This window comes from Mugil cephalus, chromosome 3, assembly GCF_022458985.1.
Source record: "Mugil cephalus isolate CIBA_MC_2020 chromosome 3, CIBA_Mcephalus_1.1, whole genome shotgun sequence".
Lineage (NCBI taxonomy): Eukaryota > Metazoa > Chordata > Actinopteri > Mugiliformes > Mugilidae > Mugil > Mugil cephalus.
In genome coordinates this window covers 21,064,923-21,088,282 of record NC_061772.1, presented here as the reverse complement: position 1 = coordinate 21,088,282, position 23,360 = coordinate 21,064,923, and the positions used below count along the sequence as shown (strand labels likewise).

At 42.6% G+C, this 23,360-nt stretch overlaps 1 protein-coding gene across 12 annotated transcripts in view; it reads left to right on the top strand.

Moving 5' to 3' along the window:
* Positions 1–16,678, top strand: part of neo1a (neogenin 1a) — a 159,993-nt gene extending 143,315 nt beyond the window's left edge. For 2 of the 12 annotated variants that reach the window (XM_047579932.1, XM_047579926.1), the window contains exons 17-29: positions 887–1,119; positions 4,699–4,837; positions 5,866–5,973; positions 6,598–6,792; positions 7,718–7,750; positions 7,984–8,055; positions 8,547–8,682; positions 9,680–9,924; positions 10,491–10,583; positions 10,979–11,143; positions 12,314–12,601; positions 12,828–12,964; positions 14,154–16,678. In XM_047579932.1, coding sequence (XP_047435888.1) covers positions 887–1,119; positions 4,699–4,837; positions 5,866–5,973; positions 6,598–6,792; positions 7,718–7,750; positions 7,984–8,055; positions 8,547–8,682; positions 9,680–9,924; positions 10,491–10,583; positions 10,979–11,143; positions 12,314–12,601; positions 12,828–12,964; positions 14,154–14,306 — 1,997 coding nt within the window. In that variant the 3' untranslated portion in view covers positions 14,307–16,678. Of the gene's footprint in view, positions 1–886; positions 1,120–4,698; positions 4,838–5,865; positions 5,974–6,597; positions 6,793–7,717; positions 7,751–7,983; positions 8,056–8,546; positions 8,683–9,679; positions 9,925–10,490; positions 10,584–10,978; positions 11,144–12,313; positions 12,602–12,827; positions 12,965–13,996; positions 14,119–14,153 lie in introns of those variants that run through there. The other 10 variants (XM_047579927.1, XM_047579930.1, XM_047579931.1 and 7 more) reach the window with 10 other exon arrangements.
* The last annotated feature ends 6,682 nt before the right edge of the window (positions 16,679–23,360 follow it).

Sequence of the window (23,360 nt, the reverse complement as noted above, 5' to 3'; positions counted from 1 at the left end):
GACTGGGGAAAAGACCGAGCTCTGCCTTTCACCGCGAGCTTTTTAAAGTCAGAACGACTGAGCGGCAGAAAAGAACACACTCACACACACACACACACACACACACACACACACACACACATCCAGCCTCAACCCGCCACTTGTTCGTGACCCGCCGTTCCTCCACGCCTGCGAGCTCCGCACTCAAAGCCTCAATTTTCTTCCTGCAGTTCTCAAGGACATAATGCGCCTCGACGACATCACGGAAATATTCCGGGGCACCTTTTGTGCGCTCATCCACTTTGCGTTGAGTCGTCGTGAAAAGAAGCGCCACGATGTAAACATTTGTAAACGCGCGCGCAGTTTTTTCCTTCTCTTTGAAAATATTGGGTCAACACATTAATATGTAAATGGGATGTCGGCTGCAGGATTGTGGGTATCTGCCTTCACTCTAGTTTTCCATTTGCTATAATCTTCTCTGATGAATAGAGTGTCTCGTCCTCTCTTTCTTGTAGTGCCACAATAACTATTGATAAAACACTTTGCATTGTACTGTAGCTTCTGTTTAGCAACCAAGTCTGTAGATTCGTCTTGTTATAGAGGTCAGTGTCTGTTTTTCTAATAGAATCTTCTCTCTCTTTCTTTCCACCCTCCCAATCCCTTCCTTGCTCTTACATTTTCCCCTCCCCGTACCCTTGTTGCTGTCCTCCATTATATTTAACACATTAACCTTATTTTCCTCCTCGTCCATTCCCCCGCATCTTTTTTATTTTTTATTTTTGGCTGTTTTTTTGTTTTTTTTCTTTACGCCCACTGTCTGATCCACCACGCCATGCTAATCGTTGTGTTTTAATTTTGGTCATTGTACTTGTTGTGCATGCATGCGGTTATACTGCCTGACGTGCAGACCCCATAGACCCCGATGTTGATCTGTATGAACTCTTCCATGCTCCATACACCCCAGTACCCGACCCTTCACCTATGATGCCGCCCGTGGGTGTTCAGGCCTCTGTGCTGAGTCACGACACCATCAAGGTGACCTGGGCCGACAACTCGCTGCCCAAGAACCAAAAGATCACAGATAACCGCTACTACACGGTGCGATGGAAGACCAACATCCCCGCCAACACTAAAGTCAAGGTGAGACATTTTTCTATGACGATCTTCATCATCTTTTACGCTCAGGAAGCCTTAAATATGTTTGGATTTAAGTTTTATTTTAGGGTGATTTCGACCACGTTTACACTGTGACGTTCACTCGAGAACGGCTCTAATCGTTCCACTGCGATCAAACTTCAGCGATATAAACGGCTTAATTTAATACAGTACGATTTATGTGTGTATTTTAGTCGGGGGGGGGGGGGGGCTGTGCATCATCCCTTCAGTCCTTCACTTACCAGAGAGACGTATTGATGTGCTGAAAATAAAAAGAAATGTCATACGAGGGTAAACAACAAAGTATTCCCACCACAGCTCCCGAGTCTATTTCTGCCTCAGTGCTCATCTATTTGCATTCGCCCTGTGAAGAAACAAAAAAATGAATGTTCTTCAGTCTTATGTTTTAATGAATGGTGCACTACTAGTTTGCAGGATTGATTATCAGCACTATATTCTGTTTTTACCAGCTGGATACTGACTCTGCGTTAACGCTGGTTGCAATAATCTAAACACAACTAAAAGGACAGCGGGCGCATTTGTCCACAAAGAAGTAACTGATCCGATTGCGTCGTTTGGAAGACAAAGATTCGAGTCCGTCTGTTACCTCGCCGTGATATCAAACGGTGATTCGCTCTCAGAAGATCGTTGCGTTTGTTGATGCGTTTTTGATGAACAAATCGTGGTCTGTGGTTACGGCAGTGATTGAATTGTTGCCTGCAGCTGCTCTCTGCTTTTCCAGTAACACGCATTCTGTTTGCAGCATAGACTGTTAGTAAAATATAATAATAGGTATAAAGATGTGAAATGAAAAAATAAATAAATTGGAAAACTAAACACATGCTTTACGCTAAATAAGTTATTACCTGCATCGGTTCCTGTGAATCCCTCATGTAACGATCCTGAAGCAATTTCGATCAATTAATGAACCAGTGAAGTTAAAATAAATCAGATTTTAACTAATGCACATAAAAAACAAAGCTGATTTAAATAAAACAATACATTATTACAGTTTGCAATAATATAGAAAAGCAAAAGTCGTTAATCCTTAACATTTGAAGTTGAAAAGTTTTACTTCCTAAAAGACTTGACGATAAGAGTGAGCTCTAGTTGTTTTCTGCTGATAAAAGTAATTTCTTGGCCAGTGATTTAAATAACATCTTGATTTTGCTACGAGTTAAAAATTCTGACCCTGAAAGTTTGAGATTCATCTCCTGATCCCCGTCCTGCAGCTCACTTATGAGGATTACTCATCTCTAAACAATGTAGCGCAGTGAACGTGCACACGTGTTCTTGGTTTCATGCATGTGTGCAGACCAGTGATCGAGCAGGGCTCCGATAAAGGCCCGACTTCACTGATAAATTATTCAACAAGGACAAACCAAACAGAGAGGGTGCAGATCTGACGGCGCGTTCTCCGTGCGTGCATGTGCAGACTCAGCGGTCACGTCTTGTAGGGATGCAGCCGCCCGGCTCTTTGCCAGTCGTTGGCCTTGAAACACAATCATTTGTCTGAAGAGATTTATGATTTGTTGTTGCTTACAGTAAAATGGAGGAGAAGCAGCACGTCACTGTGCCATTTTGCAACAAATTCATTAACGGCAAGAGAATCCACGACTACGTGGTGAAACGCCGCTTAACCGGCTGCCACGAGTAGATTCTCAAATTGGGTAGATTCTCGCACTGTGACAGTAATTAAAGAGTCGCACGGGCTCATTATGTTTCTGTCCCATTAACAAAATCCGATATATTAACAAGTCTATTAGAGCTGCTCTTGTGCGTCCTGTTGTATTTATGTAAGCACGGCTGTACTGGAGGGGTGTAACCAACAGCGACGCCTTAATGCCTCTCTCAGAGCGAGCCCGGCCAGACGGGCTTCTTACATTATTGAAGCCACGACTGCTCTCAAACCGTTTCCGAAGAAGAAGAAGCGTTTTCTTCCTCTATCCCACTGACCTCTGCTTGACAGCCCCCAACGGAGAACTGCACTTTTGTCATAGCACGCAACGTTTATAGATGGGACAGTGGCGAAACTGACTCACTGCGGCTGCAACTCTCACCAAGCTTTTTTTTTTTTTTTTAGATGGTTACATAACTCAAGATTTTAATATGTTCATGTGGTATTTGTCTCTTCTCGTGCTTATTTGTGATGGCTGCTGTATTCTATCTCAGGCACAGTCTGTTTGCTATCCTTAGCTAAAAATAAAACAGTCTCTGTAAGTCGCTTCTTCTGCTCTAAATAACTGGCGTAGACCTTTTTATTATATTTGTTGTGGGTACCCACCTGGAACTCACATGACTTTTACATTCATCTGCAATTAGAGGAGGACGTTCACATTAAACTAGGTTATATCCACTTTCTTTTTTTTTTTTTTTACAATTAGGCATTCTCTAGCAACTCATTAATGTGAGAGAACCACTAACAAGACATTTGAAAATGCCTTTATTAGGCTTAAGGAAATTCTGATTGGTTTTGCAGGCAATCAAAGCTATCATTGTATAATTGCAAATGTACATAATTCACTCACTTTTGACAACTTCAAATACCAGCCTTGCACTTAAATTTAAATGTCTCCACCATGTGAGTCTGCTGTTTTTAACACCAGACTTCGGCACCCTGCCGTTAACACCCAAAATACATCAGTAGGAAACTGCAGAATTAGACGCTGTAAGGCTTCCTCTTCACAAACTGCATTTTCAATTAAAGGCCCAACTCACTGGAACTCACTCCCTGTCGGTTAAAAGCAGATTCAAGATCATAAAATCTTCTCTAGAACAACTAAATCCTGGTTAAACTCTGGCAACCATCAGTCATGACTCACTTGTATAAGCTCACGTTAAGGAAGCTTTAACCTGGTTTTGTGTTATTTGTTTGCTGCAGAGTGCTGCCATTTATATTATTGTACATACACGGCGTTGGTTATATGCATAGACTGTATATAAATATGGACAATGCATCCCCACTTCCTTGCATCGGCCAAGTCTGATCAATAGAGTCTGAGAGTGGAGCCACATTATCAATGACCCACCCACACTTCCACCAGAGTCACTCACATTCTGGACTATACACTTATTTTGCAACTCTCTCGTGATGTGATGTCACATCCTGTTTCTATAGCGTCAAGTAAATCGAAACCATCATAAAAATGGACACTTGAACATGCATCAATATTATATTACGTACCTAAAATTACTGAAACCATCCTTGAAAATAATGTCTTCATGTATATGACCTATACTGCAGCCAGCCTCCAAGGGGAGCTCTACTTGCTTTGGCTTCACTTTTGAGCAGCTGTTCCATCTTCATCTTTATGCAGTCTATGATTATACCCATCAAAAGACCAGTGTTGAAAACTATTTTGTGCCTGCAAACCTGTAGTGTATACATAAAAAATCAATACTAAAATATCAATGTATTAATTAATCAGCAGACCAACTAAGTAAACAGGAAGTTGGGAATTCATTAGAAAGTCAACAAAATACTTTAACAACTCCCTGGAGCGTTTGTTGATTCTGCCAGCGCACAAAGTGACGACTTTTCCGTGTTCGCCCTCCTCTCCCCAGATGGCCAACACGACCAGCCTGAACCACATGGTGACGGGCCTGAAGCCCAACACGCTGTACGAGTTCTCCGTCATGGTGACCAAGGGCCGCCGCACCAGCACATGGAGCATGACAGCCCAGGGCACCACCTTTGAGACCAGTAGGAGCACTATTATCACACACACACAGATAATAATTGTGCATAAACACACACACTTGGTACATAATCGCAAAGACACAAACGACAACACATGCAGGGTGACGAGCCCCTGGCCGGCTGAGAGTAACGTTTGACTTTTTGCAGCCCTAATGGAACTGAGACCGTAACTGCACAGTATAGTGTAAGCCAGGTAGCGAGACGGGTGTTTATTAATAGATCTCACATTAACTAAAAGTCAAATTGGGGAAACCAGCTGCAAATTTGGTGATTTGAGATGATAATTTCAACCGTGTCCCGTCGGAATAACCACGCTTCACTGCAAAATATCCAATCAGATAATAATAAAATGGGAAGTCACATAATAATAGTAATACATTTTGTGCTAAAACAAACTATTTGTTCACAGAGCCATGGCCAGGTGTCTCAGCCCGAGAGCCACAAACCAACCGAAACCTCACTCCTTTACGGGCTCTGACTAGTAGAACCGAATGCTCACGAATAAATCGACTTTATATCCGTGTTAAAATTACTCAATGTGCCACCGTGCCGACGTCTCTTGTCTGGCATATAGCGTGTGCTGTTTCCTTTGTGTTTGTGCAACCTGGCTTCACGCTTGATTTTAAAGTGTAATTTTTGAGCTGAAAAAGGCTTCAAGATTAGGCTGACATTAAAAGTAATTTTACAGAACTCGGAAGAAGTCAGATTTATTTTACTTATAAGAAGGAAAAGAAGGTAAGCAGTCAGTATTTATTTCAGCCCGGCCAGGGGTTTGCCTCTCATGTGAGCAGGTGGATGGTATCTCCAAGGTCATAAACACACACACACACACACAAACAAACAAATGTAGTGTGTAAAGACAGTATATGATAATAAACTACTACTTTTTAAAACACTCGGAAAGCTTTCGACATAAAAATCTTAAATTTCCACACTTTCACCCACTAGCTACACAAAACATGCGCCACCTTGACCTACTGTCCCACCTCTCCGTGAACACAACAAATGTCCTCTCTCAATCCCCGTCACAGTTCCCAGCTCCTCCCCGAAAGACGTGACTGTGGTGAGCAAAGAGAACAAACCTCGCACCATAATTGTCAACTGGCAGCCTCCCTCTGAGGCCAACGGAAAAATCACGGGTGAGTCTCAAAGTCTCTCCTCTGGCGTGCACTTTTTGTGGCCTCGCCAGTCAGATTTATGACTTGTTTTCTTAATTTAGATCATTCGAAACCTTTTTTGCAGCAGCTCTGCAGTGAATCCCTGGGATGACATTTAAGCGCAGAATATGTCTGTAAATATCCAAAGAAAATAAGAGTTTTTTCAACTTTTTTTTTTAGCAACGCTGGTCAGAGAGGAACCTCCTTATCCATCTGATCCATCCAGACAGAAGCTTTTCAACCAGTTCAGCATGTTTCATTGATGAGTTACAGAAGTCTGATAGATGTCTCTGATTCGCTGATCAGAAGACTTTTCTTGTTTTACACAGTGACATCATCATCTATAGAGAATAAACTGCAGACCAACTGATCGGCATGATTCAACAAAGGCCTACCAACTAATACTGTAGCTCTCACAAGTGCAACTTTTTCGCCCTGAAACATGCGATGTCTTCAGGCATCTTTAGTGTGTCCGTACCTTAAAAAAAGCAATGCAGTGTGACTCAGTTGAAGGCAAAATACTGTTGCCAATCTCATGTTTCTCCTAATTTAAGCTGCACAATCGTGAAGAATTTGTCTCTCTGTCTGTGACGTCTCCCCCCGTAGGCTACATCATCTACTATAGTACAGATGTAAACGCCGAGGTCCACGACTGGGTGATTGAACCCGTGGTGGGAAATCGCCTGACGCACCAGATCCAGGAGCTGACGCTGGACACCACCTACTACTTCAAGATCCAGGCCAGAAACTCAAAGGGCATGGGCCCCATGTCCGAGGCCGTGCATTTCCGCACGCCCAAGAGTAAGTTTCCACGTTGGGCTTCCGACCAAGGGAGGAAACGGCATGTTGGAGTTTGCCAGTTTGTTTTGAAACCAAACGCTGCAAAGTGTCTGTTAGGGAATGGTTGGCGGACATGTAAAATGGAGCGCCTGTTGTCATACACCGATCAGCCACAACATTAAAACCACCGACAGGAGAAGCGAATGTGACAATCTTGTGACAATTCGGTTTGGACCTGGCACCCCCACCCTATAGCAATGATGCTCCTCGATTGCAGCAGTCACCCCCTGCAGGATGCATCCTGACACGGACACACACACAACAAAAAAAAACAAACATGAAAAACAGTATAAGGCCTCCAGATTCACTAGATCCCAAACTCATACTCAACTCATCTGTGGGATGATCCACAGAGGCCACTTCCCTCGACCCATTAGACACAACATTACACCCTCAGAAGGTCCATGTCCATTCTCTGATGAGTCACAACTGTTTTGAAGTCACAAGGGAGACCTACACAGTACTAGAAAGATGGTCATAATGTTATGCCTGATCAGTGTAATACCTCATGCCATTATAACACAAGTCTAGATTTCAGTCTGCCGATATCTACCAGGGCTTTGTTCTGACAATGTACGTATAGTTTGGTGGCGGTAAATACGACTAATGCAGAACTGCTTTCTTTTTCGGTCCTGGACTCTTACATAGAAGCTTTGCTCTTAATATCAGCTTGGCTGTATCTGTAGCACACACTCTGTTTGGCAGCTGTTTGGTTTTCTCCCTATTTTTTCGTCTTCTGTATTTGCCCCTCTCCTCTTGCTCCTCCTCCTCCTCCTCACACTCCCCATCTCTCGTTTTATTTCTCTCTCCCTTGCTGCTCTTTTCCGCTAACCAGTTTTTTGCTTTTTATTGTCTCTCCCTCCCTGCTCTCCTTTGGCCTGTTAAGCTGAGTCCTCTGACAAAATGGCTAATGACCAAGGTAAACCCCCTCTCCACACTTTTATCACTGCTGTCTGCACATCATGCATCTCTGTGTCTTGAGGATTTCCATCTTCTGGGCCGATGACAACTCGGGCTGCATGACTGGCAAAAAAAAATCGTTCTTGCTTGTGCACATTTTCAGATCGTAAAGTCATCAAGTTCTGACAGAAGCAAAAGCAAGATGGTAGAAGAGGCTTTTAAAGTAACAGTCTTTTTTCCTTTTCGAATCAGCCTCAAATCTTCCGTCGAAGCCGGGGCCTCCAAGCAACCCGGGTACCGACCCAGACTCTGGATTGCCACTCGGTAAGATTTTAATCCTTCTCACCTTCTTTGATAGTCCCGCTCAGCTGTCATGCTGATTAGTCAGGCACTGCAACTACAGCAGTCAGGATCAGGGCCCTCTTTTTTTTTCTTTTTTTTTAACCCACAGACATTGTAAGGCTGAGATTATCTTACAAAGCCTTCTTAAGTTTTCTACAAGCATTGTGGCTGAAGAAGCTCTTGGAAATAGACTAATGAGTAATCACTTGTAGGTGGCTAAGAGCATCTTAAGGGTTTGTGAAACCTGGAGGAGTAAGTGTGACTAAATCATGATGGACACAAACGCACAAGAATTCCTGGAACCACAAATGTGTCAGTTTGAAAGTTGGACTTTGCAGTAAATAAAAAATATGTCTCTTATCTCGTGGTTTACTTTGAAAAGGAACAGATTTTTTAGGTGTGTAGTAGTGCAGTGACTCTGTCTTTACCCAGTGTGTAGTGAAAGTGTAAAGTCTAATCCTGTTTCTGTTAAGGTAAATCAGGGATCGGAGGCGGTGAGAATCACATCCTGGTCATTGTCATCATTATCTCCGTGGGAGCCTTTACCATCATAGTGGTGGTGGTGGGGGCTTTCCTGTGCACGCGCCGCACCACGTCCCACCAGAAAAAGTAAGATGTTCAGTAACTCTTATAGCGATTTGTCCTCTGTCTCTTCAACAGGGGTGTCAGGTAACTGTCAGGTTCTCCTCAATTGGCCGAGAGCCTATTCGGTCCCCGGGTGAAATCCCAGAGGCACGCTGCAATATTAGCATAAGAGAAGCTAACAGTGCAGCTCGATCCCGTCAACATCCATTCATCCAAAGTTAGATAAGTTTTGTGCTTGTCCTAACAGACATCTCACTAACGTGGGAGTATTTGTCCCATCACATGGCTTGGTGATTCACTAAAACTTGAATCTGTCAGTTATTTTCTTTCCCTGTCAATATATATATACGCACACACACCAGTTAAATATGTTCATGTTTATGGCAGGTGCATGGCCACCATGCTGTTGCACACATTTGAAATAAAAATTAATATTTGAACCTGTGTAATATTTGAATAACTTCACATTGCATGTAAAATTATCATTTAAATTTATAAACAGTGCGAGCCCACCCAGCAAAAAGTAGCTGAAAAGACATTGAAAAGACGTCACTCATGTGCGTCTAAACAACGTCTAAATTGGGTTGAAAAGTGAAACTGCTTCAAAAAGACACAACCCAATTTTCAAAGACTATTTGTAGACTAAATTTGGACAAAATCGGACGGGCTAAACACAACCCAATTTTCAAAGACTATTTCTGGGCTAAATCAAGACTATGACGGACCGACCAGATTTAGCCCAAAAACCGACGTTGAAATGACGTCTGGTGTTCGGTCGGAGGCCGAGTTTAATCTGGAGCACATACAGTAGGTTGGGGGTCCCTACTTATCTTGTCATCAGTTTGGGGTCCTTGGCCTAAAACCCGTTGAAGACCCCTACTCTGTCTCTTTTACTAATCTACAACCAGCTCCCTCTGTGTCGCCTGTGATGTATTTTCTCCTTTGTGCTTTGGCCCCTTTGTCGCCATCTGTGTAAATGAGGTCAGTGTTTCACCATCAGCTCTGTGTCAACCTCCTGCAGGAAGCGGGCCGCCTCGAAGTCCTCAAATGGCTCCCACAAATACAAAGGAAACTCCAAAGATCTGAAGCCTCCGGATCTGTGGATCCATCACGAGAGGCTGGAGCTCAAGCCGATGGACAAGTCGCCGGAGACCAACCCGGTCATGACCGAAACGCCAATTCCCCGCTCCTCCCAGGACATCACACCCGCCGACAGCGGCCTGGAAAGCAACCCGCACCTGCAGCAGAGGCGCAACTCATACCGCGGTCAGTCTCGCCCGAGGATGGGGGGGGGAGTTAAAAATTTTGACGTTTTGCAGGAGCGGAGATCAAAGTGGAATGTCGCCCGTGCCGTCTGAGCTCACAAGCGTAATAACACTGAGCAAATGTCTTGAGTTTGCCTTCCAGACAGGAAGCCACACGTTGGGAGCTTGACTTAGAAAGTAGTTGTTTTATTAGACGGGAAATGAGCTAATGTCCTCAGGTTTGCTTCCACGCTTGGAGGAGTCCTGGAAAATTTCAGATGGTGGTTTTGCTTCAAAGATCAACACTTGTTACACCATTACTGTTTGTTTTCTGTTTTTTTTTTTTGTGATTATCATGCTAAACATTTCATGCTCTTCATGGTACATAATACCCATTTCCTGTCATGACTGCATAAAATCCACCTAACTGAATTAGCTGATAAGAAATGGATGCCGAGTTTGGCTTTGACATTTAGAAATACGATCCAGACGCAACGATATCAAACTGATTAAGGTGGATCAGTCACCAAAGGAGAATCCCAGAGTAGCGGCTCTTTCTGATTGGCTGGTTTCCACCGTACCTTTTAGGCCACGAGTCAGAGGACAGCATGTCTACACTAGCAGGCCGACGAGGGATGAGGCCTAAAATGATGATGCCTTTTGACGCACAGCCTCCTCAGCGTAAGTGTGTGTGTGTGTGTGTGAGCGCGTATGTGTGGTTGTACCATTAAGTGAGCTCGTCCTCGGCGCCGCACGGCGAGCAGTCGATTTACAAAATCTGCAGTAACACTTGGAAACACAGACATTTAAGCAAATTCAGCCAGATATCAGACGTGCCTCAAAGGCCGACTCTATTTCATGCTTCTCACATTGAATCGTTTGTTTTCTGAATTTCTTCCTTCCTGAGTTTAGTTACTGAGTGACAGACAGGAAACATTTAAGTGTTTGTTACAGAAACCTGCATGTGCGTGTTTCTCACTAGCAGTACGTCCACATCATTCATCATTATTACGGCTGGTTAAACCCCTCGTCCTGTTTGCCTGTGCTTGTGTGTCCGTGTCCATTTCCATTCACAGCTGTGATTAGTGCTCACCCCATCCATTCCCTTGATAACCATCACCACCATTATCACATGGGCAGCCTGGCGTCGCCGACACGCAGCTATCTCTACCACAGCGGGCACCCACGCCCTCACGCCTGCGCCACCCCCATCTCCCATCTAGACAGGGTGGACTCCACAGGTGAGACACTGCCACCTGCTGGACGGCAGAAGTGCAGAGGAGGGCAGGGCAGGGCAGGTCTTAACCCGGGCGTATTCACTCACTGATCATGTTCTTGTTCATCCACGAGTCACTGACATCACATTACAGTCACTGTTTAGTTCTGAAAATTCACTGAACTCCCATTTTTCTCTTTTAACGAAACGCGACTTTTCTACCAAAAAGAAAAAAGAAGGAAAAAACAGTCGCACGTGGATATGATTTACATTTTTTGGTTTTTGAGTTATAGCGCGAGAACAGATGTGGGTGGTTCACTTTACAAACAGTATCCATAACAGTGTTGCTTCAAAAAGACTTTCCATAACCTCAGGTGGGAAATGGTCTCAAGTAACAATTGTTGAGCCCTGTCAGTAACTGAGATGTGGTGAAAACTGTTTTTTTCTCTCTCTCTAAGGAGTTTTGTCACTGATCGGTATTTCACATGGAAGGTTTATGCAAGTATTAAGTGCTATTAGTTATTATTAGTAGTTTTAGTACTGTTGGTATAAGTCTTCTGGTTTTTGCACTGTCCTGGAAATGTCACCTGGACCTGGATCACGATATCTGGGTTTCCTTTTCTGCTGGTGACGATCAGAAACCTGGATCCTACAGTGAACATGTATACAGGGTTATGGGGAAAATACACAAGTTTCAAATATAAACACCTTACTCCACTCAAAACTGGACATAAACACGTATGAATTGAAGAATATGTAACACTGTGTGTACATACATACACATGTATATCATAGAAGAGTTGCAACTGACTAGTTAGCTCATTTTGTTTTTGTTTTTTTATCAGTCTTTTGATGTGTTCTCTGTACAGAATAACAGGAAAATCATCTTAGATTTCCCACAGCTTGAGTTGATCTGTTTTGCAGTGCAGTCTCAAACCTGCTGAGCTCTTTCACAAACAACAAGGAAAATGTGCAAATATTCTCATTTGAGGAGCGAAAAACTAATAAATTATTGACTTGTTCCAGTTATAATTAATAAAACCACTTCAAACTACACAAAGTTTTCCAGTATCAGAAAGATGAACTCAGTTACAGCCCGTTATATTAGAAGAACTATCAATGCTTCCTGTACGTGTAAAGACTGTAAATCCAGCTCTTCACCTCCTCCCTCCCCTCATCTCTGCCTCCTCTCCAGAGTCCGTGAGGAACACCCCCAGCTCGGAGCCGCTCCCTCCGGCCGCCGCCTCCTCTCAGGCCTCCTGCCCCTCGGAGATCCTGGCCGACCCCGAGGGCAGCTACCACGGCTCCACCACCACAGAGGAGGAGCCCAGCTACTCCAGCAACCTGCCCCCGCACCGCTCGGCCCACCCGCACGCCCACGCCCACCCGCTCAAGAGCTTCGCCGTGCCTGCAATCCCGGCCACCGGCCATCCGTCGTATGAGTCGCCGGCGCTGCCGAGCACCCCGCTGCTCGCTCAGACCGGTGAGCTCTGACATCAGACGCACTTAAACTAAAAAACCAGATCAAAGTCTGGGAAGTTAAATTCTCTCCCTGGTAGAATAATAATAGCCTTGTAAAACTGAACCTGTTCAGTTGTGACACGACCAGAGGCCTCTCTTTTGTATGTAGCTGCATTTCATTTCATTTCATTTCAGGCCACGGCTCCGTGGCTGACGGTTATGTGTTTGTGCGTTTTGTCCTCACCCAGGTCCTCCCACTCACCCCCACATTGTCAAAACAGCCTCCATCGGAACGCTGGGAAGGACACGAACACCGATGATAGTCACTGTGCCCAACGCCCCCGATGTGCCAGAGACCAGCAAGATGCTGGAAGATGTAGACAGCGTGAGTATAACCCCCCTGCCCCCACTAGCTTTTACCACATTTCCATCAATCTGCCCCAGCTGCAGCTGTGACTACTGAGGTAGTTTACCTGCATCACCACCAGGGGGTGACGGTGTGAACAGATGAATAATGCATGCAATTGTAAAGCACTTTGAGTATGATGAGTATGATATGATAAGGTGCTTAATTATAATATTATTCAGAATCAGAATTACTTTATTGATCCCTTTACGTTACAGCAGCTCCTACTCAAAGTGTACCAAGTGTTCAGAACAAAGATCAATGTAGGCAATTATAGTAAGAATACACGCATCAGTGTAAAACATTTAATATTTATAAAAAAAATATGTACAAGTGTAAGTAATCCTTTGTTCTGAGTTGTTGCTCTATAATAACATTGAATATGGGGTATTGCACAGCAGGAAATTATTGCACGTGGTGAGTCCAGAATCCAGTAAATATATAAGGAAATATGTACAAGTATATGAAAAGAAAGGAGACCAGTATAACTATGACTTATGCACACTCAGAGTGAGGAGTTGTACAGATTATTATTATCATTTATTAATATTATTATTATTACCAGGCCTGCTGATAGTGAATATTTTATTTTTTATGATGTCATCTTGTATATCCGTCACACATTCCTTCCAAATCCATGTCAGGTTTATTTTTGGGTTATAAGATTATTTTCAACTTGACATCGGTTTTAACCACATTTTCTGTTTGTTCTTTCTCTCCTTTTATTCTTTCCAACTTACTTTTTTTTTTTGTTGTTGTTGTCGTCATTGTTGCCTTGTCGGCTGCGTTTTGATCAACTCATACAACCTTTAACAACCGACCATAATCAAAACCAATAACCGGAATGATTTCATTTTTACCATTTAATCTTTTCTCCATGGTTGGCCGTTAAAAACCCGTTGACGTCGGCTTCTCTTTGGTTCTCCATACGTTTTGGCTTTTGTCTGCTGCCTCTTTCTGTTTTTTTTTTTTTTTGTTTTTTTTTGTTTTTTTTTGTCATTTACGCTTCAGTCCCATTGACCCACCCCCGCCCCCCTCCCTCCCTACCTCCAGCTCGCCTCACCCCACCCATACGACTCCCCCCTGCTCCCCCTCCCCTTGGTGAAAGATCCCTGACTGACCCTCTCCTCCTCTCCTTTCCTCTTCTCTCTTCCTTCCCTCCTTCCAGGTGCTTGCCTCCCTCCCCCCCTGCCCCTCTCCCGCCCCCCGCAGTAACCCTGTTCCTCTCCCTCAGAGCTACGAGCCCGACGAGCTGACCGAGGAGATGGCCCACCTCGAGGGCCTCATGAAGGACCTGAACGCCATCACCACAGCGCCATGAGCTTGCACTCGCAGCAACACACACACACACACACACACACGCGCGCGCACACACACACACACACACACCGACACACGTTCTCGGTTCAGACACACACACAGAAAGACACACAATCGAAAGTCAAACCTTTTGGAGCCAGAGGAGGCTGGTGGACACAAAAATGGCTTCTTGTGCCCCAATGAAACTCTCACGTCCCCCTGCAGAGAAAAAAAATAAATAAAAAAAAACAACAACAAACAACAAACGAAACAAACAAAAACCTCCAGACTGAAACTTTTTTTCGGCTTACCTTGCTCAGTCTCAGGAAGGAGATTGCCATGAGAGGGAAGAAAAGTGAGACGCTTCATGTTTATATGAAGAATCATTCTCAGAGACGATGAACTTTTTAAACATCGGTTGCTTTCAGCCGGAAGATTGTGAATTTTTTCCTCAGCAAAAATCCGCACGGTAGTTTTTCTTTTTCTTTTTTTTTTTGTTTGTTTTATTTTTATTTTTTGTGGCGAACCAAGACGGTCGATTATTCAAAAGGAGAAAGTCCAAAAAAAAAATATGCTGGTTTTGATGTTTGGTGCTCACGCGGCACGGTCTACACACAGTGTTTGTTTGATTAGTGTTTTCTTTGTGCATTTTGTATATCTATTGGGCCGTTTCAGTGAAGTGAACATTGGATATCAGCCCCCCTTTACAAGCCTACATTAGCCTTTTTATTTTATTTTATTTTTTTTGCTTTTACCCCCCTTGTGTCATATATTGTGCCATGACTTTTTATTATTTTCTATGTTATTGTATTATTTTTTTACACACATATCCTTATAAACATGTACATATGTTGTGTTATTTTTAAAAAAAAAAAAACTGCCTCATTCTTTTGGTGTTTCCCATTGTTTCATTGTGATTATTTGGGATGAAAGTGGGGCTGTACGAATGAGTCCTGAAGCTCAGTTTTCATATCAACAAGGGAGAGGAGTGTTTCTACAGTACGTTCTTCTCTGGCATTGTTTCACCACCTCCCCCCCTCCCATGCCCACCCCCCTGTTTGTACATTAAAATGTCTTTTCAGTCCTCCATTTGTTGTGGGAGCTCCGTTTTAAAAGCCTTACCAACGTGTTTGTGTGTTGGACCGTCGAGACGACCTCGGCTCTCCGGCTTGTGCTGTCACTCGCTTCTGTGGCAGCTTCGTTCTACGTCGTTCTGTGGGACTCGACAGTATCTCCTAACAGGTCAGGGGTACCTCGGACTCAGGGCGCTGACCCCCTCCACCCCCCCAACCACCACCACCACCACCACCACCTCTCCTAGAGAAAGAAAGAAAAAAAAAAACAATCAACCACAAAAGACGAGTTATCTTTTATACAAAAAGTTCGATCGAATGTGTGTGTTGTTTTCCAAAAACCAATATTTGGTTTCAGACATCTGTACTGCTCGGCCACGTGGGCTCAACCCCCTCCCTTCCCTTCCCTTCATCCTCCGCCATCACGCCGTGGTCCTTTTACAAGTCAGATGCAAAGATGTTGGCCTTTTGAAGGGGACTCCCAGATTTTTTTTTTAAAACATGGTAGGTTTTGTATGAAGAAAAAAAAAAGAAGCTTGTTCTACACAGATTCAGTGTAAAAAGGAAAAAAAAAAAACTTAAAAAAAATGTCCATCTGAGAAACTAGTTTTTCATTACCCTCTTACCCAAAGAAATTTGTCATTTGCAATCATAGTAATTTGCTCTACTTTTGTGAATACCATGTTCTCATAAATGTACATCGTCATGAATGTCAATATAACTGTAAGAGATTTTAACTATGGATTCAAACAAGGAACAAGTTACTGTCGGGGGAGGGGAGGGGTGGAGGGTGTGATTAAAAACAAAGGGGGGGGGGAGAAAAAGGACCGGACTCCATTTTGGGAAATAATCTATTCAGTTGTAAACAGTTGAACCTGTATTGCACTTTTTCACAATTTTTGGAAAGTACATTTCTTACATATCTTGTGTTTTAAATATCAAAAAGCTGTTTGTGTAACGTAGTGTCCTAGGTAAGCAGCAGGCAGCTGGTCTTGTTTTTTTTTTTTGTTTTTTTTTTTAATGTTTATAATTTTTATTTTATTTTGTTTTTTTGCTTCAGAGATGATATGAATCGAGCAGCCGAGTCGTTCGCTCGGCAGCTCGTGATGAGGAATTCTGTTGTTGCTTGTTCATGTACAGAGCTTTCTTTGCTTTCTGTAGAGAAGAAGAAGAAGAAGAAGAAGAAGAAAAAAAAACGAAATCCGTGGCTTTTTAAAAAAATGTTGAAAAAAAATGGTTTGGACAAAAAAATATGTTTTTTTATTGGTGCTCCTATACATTGTGTATACAAACTATTATGAATACTAACAAAGTAAATGTTTGTGCTCGTCTTCTTTTCATCGGACACGATTGGAACAGATTTTAACGGAGCGTTCGTTGATTCACTGACGACAACACAGGTTCTCAACTTGAGGTCTGATACCAGCTAAGGGGCCGGCCGAAGATCACAGCCTTTTCTTTGAGGCTGTGCTATCGACGTTATATAGAAATCACCGTGACACACTTCCTAGATAATCAAAATTATGTCTAAATAGATAAATATTTAAAAACAGAACGTTTTTCAGGCTGAGGAAACCCCAAACTGATGGAGAGATTAAGTAGGTAGGTTAACCCCCTACCTAGTATATGGGTTCTATGTTAGCTAAAGGTATGATGACGAGAAGCACACAACTTCTAACCTTGGATGAGTGGATACTGATGGGAGCGAGCTGCACTGTTAGCTTCTCTTCGGCTAATTTTGCGGCGTGTGATTTCACCTGGGGGCTGAATACCCACCCAGCAAAAAGTAGTTGAAAAGACGTTGAAAAGACGTCACTCATGTGCGTCTAAACAACTTCTAAAGTGAAAGGTGAAAAGCCGTCATTTTCATGTCGTTGAAAAGACGTCTTCAAAAAGACACAACCCAATTTTCATTGATTATTTTTGGACTAAATTTAGACAAAATCGGACAGCTAAACACAACCCAATTTTCAACGACTATTTCAGGACTAAATCAAGACTATGACGGACCGACCAGATTTGGCCCAAAAACCAACGTTGAAATGACGTCTGGTGTTTGGTGGGTAGGCTCTCAGCCAATTGCTGGGAACCCTACAGAGTTGGTGTGTAATATGTGGCCTTGTTATTGGTTCAGCAGCGGTAGGGGCGGGGCCTACTGTGCGCAGGGGGCCTAGATTGACAGGTCTCAGCTAGCGTGGTGCTCACAGCTCCTGTATCACTGAATGAGTGAAGAATGAATGAGTGTCGTCTGCCTTCATTTATAAAATATGTTGGATTCATGTTGTGTATTTAAGGAAGTTTAAATTTGTGGGGGTAAATATAAAAATACATACAAAAAGTGTCTTATCAACCAAAGATTTTGTGACGACCCCCCCCCCCCGCAGTACCTCTGCGAGCCCCCTAGGAGTCAGGAACCCCCAGTTGAAGATCTGTGTTTAAAAAAAAAAAAACATTTGCTTTGTGTCAATAACAATACAAATTTTAGATAACCCGGCCTGCAACCACTAAGGGAGCGGTGGCAGGAAATGACTCCCTTTTAAACCTTGAGCAGAACCCAAGCTCATATGGAGCCACCTGCTTGAAAGACAGAAAAAGACAGAGCAGCAGGAGGAATGATACAAACGTACATCTGTCATGGATACATAAATCTGAATAAAAGTAGTTACTAGAAAATGAGATGAGATACTAGCTACAGTTTGGTGAGAAACCAACCAAGGTTAAGTAAAAGGCTGGAGTGTCTCCGGCTGAATATACATATGGACATTCGGGAGTATGAAATGATCTATTGTCCAGAGGATCTCTGTGTCCTAGCTGTGCAGGAAACCGCTAACAAATGCTGACGTTAAAGAGTCTGACCGCTGAAGGGACGAAGGACATCTGGTTATTATCCTCCTTTTGCTGTAGGTTCAGTTGTCTCTGGCCAAAGGAGCCAAAGGTCAGTCTCGTACAGGGTGTTTGACAGCTTAACCTGCTTCCTCCTCTTACCCACCTGCTCCATTCAGTCCAGAGGACACCCCAGGGCGGAGTCTCTTCTTGACCCTGTCTGTGATTACACCGCACCACGGCGTAGAAGGCTGCTGATGCAATGCACAGTGTCATAAAATGTCCTGAGTCATGTCCTGCACACCTCCGACGGACCTCTCAACCTTCAGCAAGTTCATCCTGGCTCAGCCTTGTTCTAGCTTCAGTCAGAACATGAGAAAGAGAAAGCGGTTGCCAAGTTGGTTACCACTCGCATACAGTGTAGTAAGACCTGCAAAAGTGTGATATGTAATTTCACCTAAATAATATGTGAAGGTGATCATGAAGGAATTCTGCACAATTATTCATGACATTCAACCATTTTTAGGAAATTGAGTCATGTAGATCTAACATACTGCACAATCAAGTGAGAGATGCTGAGATATAACTTCGCAATATTGAGCTTTTACACTGCTGACACTGATCAGTCTTGTCTATGTGCTATTGAGTACAAATTAACTTAATTTGCATATAGGTATTCCCATGAGTATTTAGAAATAAGAAATCTTTTGAAGAGTCACCGTCTACTCTGCTCCCATGTAGGATTTTGATATCATCAGTTTTTGTATAATAAAGTTAAATGTACATGTATATTGTTATGGATTCACACTGTTGCAGACTGATCTCGCTGACAACTGGCGCCCTTTTATATGTGAATTTGTACATAAATGATCCCTTTCACTGAGTTACATAGAGAAGATGATAAATCTATAAGGAAACATGCAAAAAGCTTGGATATATTGGGAGAAGTTCTCCATCCTTATCCTCTCAGGTAAGTCCATCTGCAAATGAATTCAGATCAGGTAACTGAACATTTTTGCTTCAGAATTGCGAAATCTTATCTGAATTTATAAAACTACCTAGTTTAGTCTTAGTAGTCTACAGCAGCACCCACAGCAAAAAACAAAACACACACACACACAAAAAAAAAACGAAGACATGTTCTCACGAACCTTTTAAGAAATTCTGAAATTATACTTTCTCTTTGTCCTTGTAGGTCATTGAGTGTAGATGAGCCAAAAAAAAAAAAAAAAACGATTTAAGCATAAGGCCACAACATAAAAAAAAAGTGAAAATAATAAAGGAGTCTGATGCTTGATACAACTCAGTTTCTTCAGGAAACTTCACTGCACATCCAAGTGGCCTCAAGTGTGCACTGCAAACGGATGATCCAAATGAAAAACAACCCACTAGACTTTTCGAACTGAAGAAGCCGCTTGGATATGTGGCTTTATTTGTCAGATATATCCCAGAACTGAGCAAAGGAGAATCTTTACATATGATTTATTTTTCTGAGTTCATATTAAATATCTCTATATCTGAGACTTCCTACAGCATCGTTACCTACCTGCCCACACACCCACATGTTAGTATTTGTATCTAATAAATTTCAAAATAGGTGTAAAAATCCATTATTCTTTTACTTACATAGGATATGCCTGTGTAAAACTAAGTATTTTTTTTATTAGTCATTCTAACAATTATGGTTGCATATGCAATATTGGTTGATGTTTTTCATTAAATGCAGCTAACAGAGGTGATGTAGGCCGACTTGAAGGGGCAGAACATGACTGTGAGGATGATTTGGGTAGGTAGAAAGTTCATGCAGCTGGATCAATCAAAAATCTTCTGTCTATCATACACATCAAGGGATAATGATGCAGAGGCTGCTGTATCCAATCTACACTCAAACTCCAAAGAACCCTCTCCATCTTCAGCTGAACCCAAGCCACCAGGTGGAGCCTAATGTTTATGTTTGTGCCAATTAAGAAAGCAAGTAAGTTCATGAAATGCTGACATGAGATGTAAGATTTTGCACAATCGGTTGTGGCAGGCCCCCGTTTACTGGGTTTCTCTCGGTTTTAATTTCTACTGAACGTCTCTTGAGTTTACTGTGGTATTGGAGCATCCGTGAGTAAGATTTTGCACAATTTTGATGATGCAGAACAAACATTGTCAGTTCAATTAAAAAAAAGTAAAATTGCCTTTTGTTGTATATGTTGTTTCATATAAACGCTGAATGTGAAGGCAAATGAATTTTCAAGTTGTGCAACACCACACAAGTAGACACGACATACTTAACATATTTGTGTTGCGAGTCATTCCTTTTCATAATGGACCATCTGGTGACCAAATGCGTGCTCAACATAGATGCGTGCACAGCTCAATCCAGCACTGTAGGCTGCTCTCGGTGCCCTAACTGTAACCTCTGGGAAAGTCTTCATTTGTATGAGTCGTGTTCGGCGAAATTCGGCGAAAGTTTCAGTTGCCATTGTTGATAGTGAAGCAGGACGGAGAAACAAAACTTAATGCGACTGCCAAAAAAAGACATAGTGCTGTCTAGAGTTTGGTGTTGTTACAGAGCGAGCAAGAGTGGAAAGGTTCAGGTATAAATGGCTCACACCAGTGGAGGCTCCGCAATCTACACAAGATTACTGGGTCTAGGTCCCACAGTACTATAAAAGCACCTTTAGTCCAGTTTACTGTAGTTGCTGATCAGTACTGACCTCAAACACTGAACATAGAATTTATCCTTTTGTGTTCAGTCAGCTCTGTTGAAAACATCTATTTTTTCAATTAACATTTTTCCACTGTCTTTTGACGACCGTCAAATTTATTGACATTTTCCTGGAAGTTCAGTAACACAACAGTTTTGAAATGATTGTTATGTGATTTATTTTCATTATTCAGACATGCTAAGACATGCTTGTTAAATTAATTGGTGATTCTACACTCACTTGCCACTTTATTAGGTACACATGTGCAATTGCTTGTTGACACAAATAACTAATCACGAGTTTTAATTTCAGCTGCGACATTCGGATGGCAGAGTCAGAATTTGGCGTAAACAACATGAAAGCATGGATCCATCCTGCCTTGTATCAACGGTTCAGGCTGGTGGTGTTGTAATAGTGTGGGGGATATTTTCTTGTCACACTTTGGGCCCTTAGTACAAACTGAGCATGGTTTAAATACCACAGCCTACCTGAGTATTGTTGCTGACCATGTCCATCCCTTTATGACCACAGTGTACCATCTTCTGACGGCTACTTCCAGCAGGATAATGCACCACATCACACAGCTCATATCATCTCAAACTGGTTTCTTGAACATTACAATGAGTCCACTGTACTCCAACTGACTCCACAGTCACCAGATCTCAATCCAATAGACGAACCTCTGGGATGTGGTGGAACGGGAGATTCTCATCATAGATGTGCAGCCGACAAATCTGCAGCAACTGTGTGATGCTATAATGTCAATATGGACCAAAATCTCTGAGGAATGTTTCCAACACCTTGTTGAAAGTACGCCACGGAGAATTAAGGCAGTTCTGAAGGCAGTCTTTTACTATCAAGGTGTACCTAATAAAGTGTCCAGTGAGTGTATAATTGAGTGAATTTGTGTGTGTCTGTGGGCCCCACTGACAGCTGAATTAAGCTGCAGCTTGTCTTCATAATAATTGCTGCATGGTGGCAACTATGGAAAAGAAATTTAAAAGAAACATTATTTAAGTTTCTATAATCTGGTGCAGTTGTGGCCATTTATAATAATTACTTAATTAATTTAGAATTGTAATCCTTTGTAATTCGTTTTCATTATATTTTTTTTAAATGTATGGAAGACAGTAACCTTATGTCAACGACTTAAAAGATAAAACTGAGATTTTCTCTGCTCCCCTCAAGAGAGAGGAACAAAAAACAAATGAATGTTTGACTTCAGGCCATAAAACGGGTGGACAAAGATGGAAAGTCATGGGACCTTGATAGTCGATGTGTACGCTGTGAGTTCTTGCGGCAAATACTTAATCACGATGATGCCAACGTAAGCTAATGTCAGTCGTCAGCTGTTAATTATAATGTTAAAAATTCAAAATTCAAGTGGAGTCAAGAAAAAAGAAATGGAGGAGAAGATTAAGAAACTGGCGGCAGAGAAGAAATAGCAACAGCAAGAACTGGAAGAAGAGAAGCAAGATCTCAAAGAGGAAAAGAGTGACCTCGAAGACAAGAAGAAAGATCTGACAGAGGAGAAAAGAGAGCTGGAAGAGGAGAAGAAAGATCTGACAGAGGAGAAAAGAGAGCTGGAGGAGGAGAAGAAAGATCTGACAGAGGAGAAAAGAGAGCTGGAGGAGGAGAAGAAAGATCTGACAGAGGAGAAAAGAGAGCTGGAGGAGGAGAAGAAAGATGTGGCTGAAGCCAAGAAACAGCTGGAAGAAGAGAGGAAAGACCTGTCAGAAAGAAAGAGAGAAGCTGAGGAGAACAACGAGCTGAAGGCTCAACAGACAGAGACAAAGACAGAGACTAAGAAAGAAAAGAAAGAGAGGCAAAGGAAAGAGAAAGAAGAAAAGAAAGTGATGGCACAGAAAGAGAAAGAAGAGAGGAAGGAGCTTAAAAAGAAAGAGAAAGAAGAAAAGAAAGCGATGGCAAAGAAAGAGAAAGAAGAGAGAAGGAGCTTAAAAAGAAAGAGAAAGAAGAAAAGAAAGCGATGGAAAAGAAGGAGAAAGAAGAGAGAGAAGAGCTTAAAAACAAAGAGAAAGAAGAAAAGAAAGCGATGGAAAAGAAGGAGAAAGAAGAGAGAGAAGAGCTTAAAAACAAAGACAAACTTCAGAAGAAGGAGAATAAGAGGAAATGGATGTTCTGGAGGTCTTCTCCCAAAAGAACGTGTGACATCAGTGACAAAGCGGTGGAGGTGATTGTTTGTTAGGCGGAGGCCCGACAACAATCACTCTTCCTCCTTGTCAATGAACATCCTTGAAGATTCCTATCTCCACCTCTCCATTTTTTCTCCTCACCGATACCCTCCTTCACTCAGTCCTCCCCTCTCATCTGCCATCCATCCATCCTCCCTCCCTCCACGAACCTCTTGACGCGGTGGCTCAGCCTCACAGAAACTCCTTCATTTCCATCACCTGTGTGGAGTTCTTCAATCTTCCTGTGTGGTCATGGGTTTTTTCTGAGATACTCTGTTTTTTCCCAGAACAC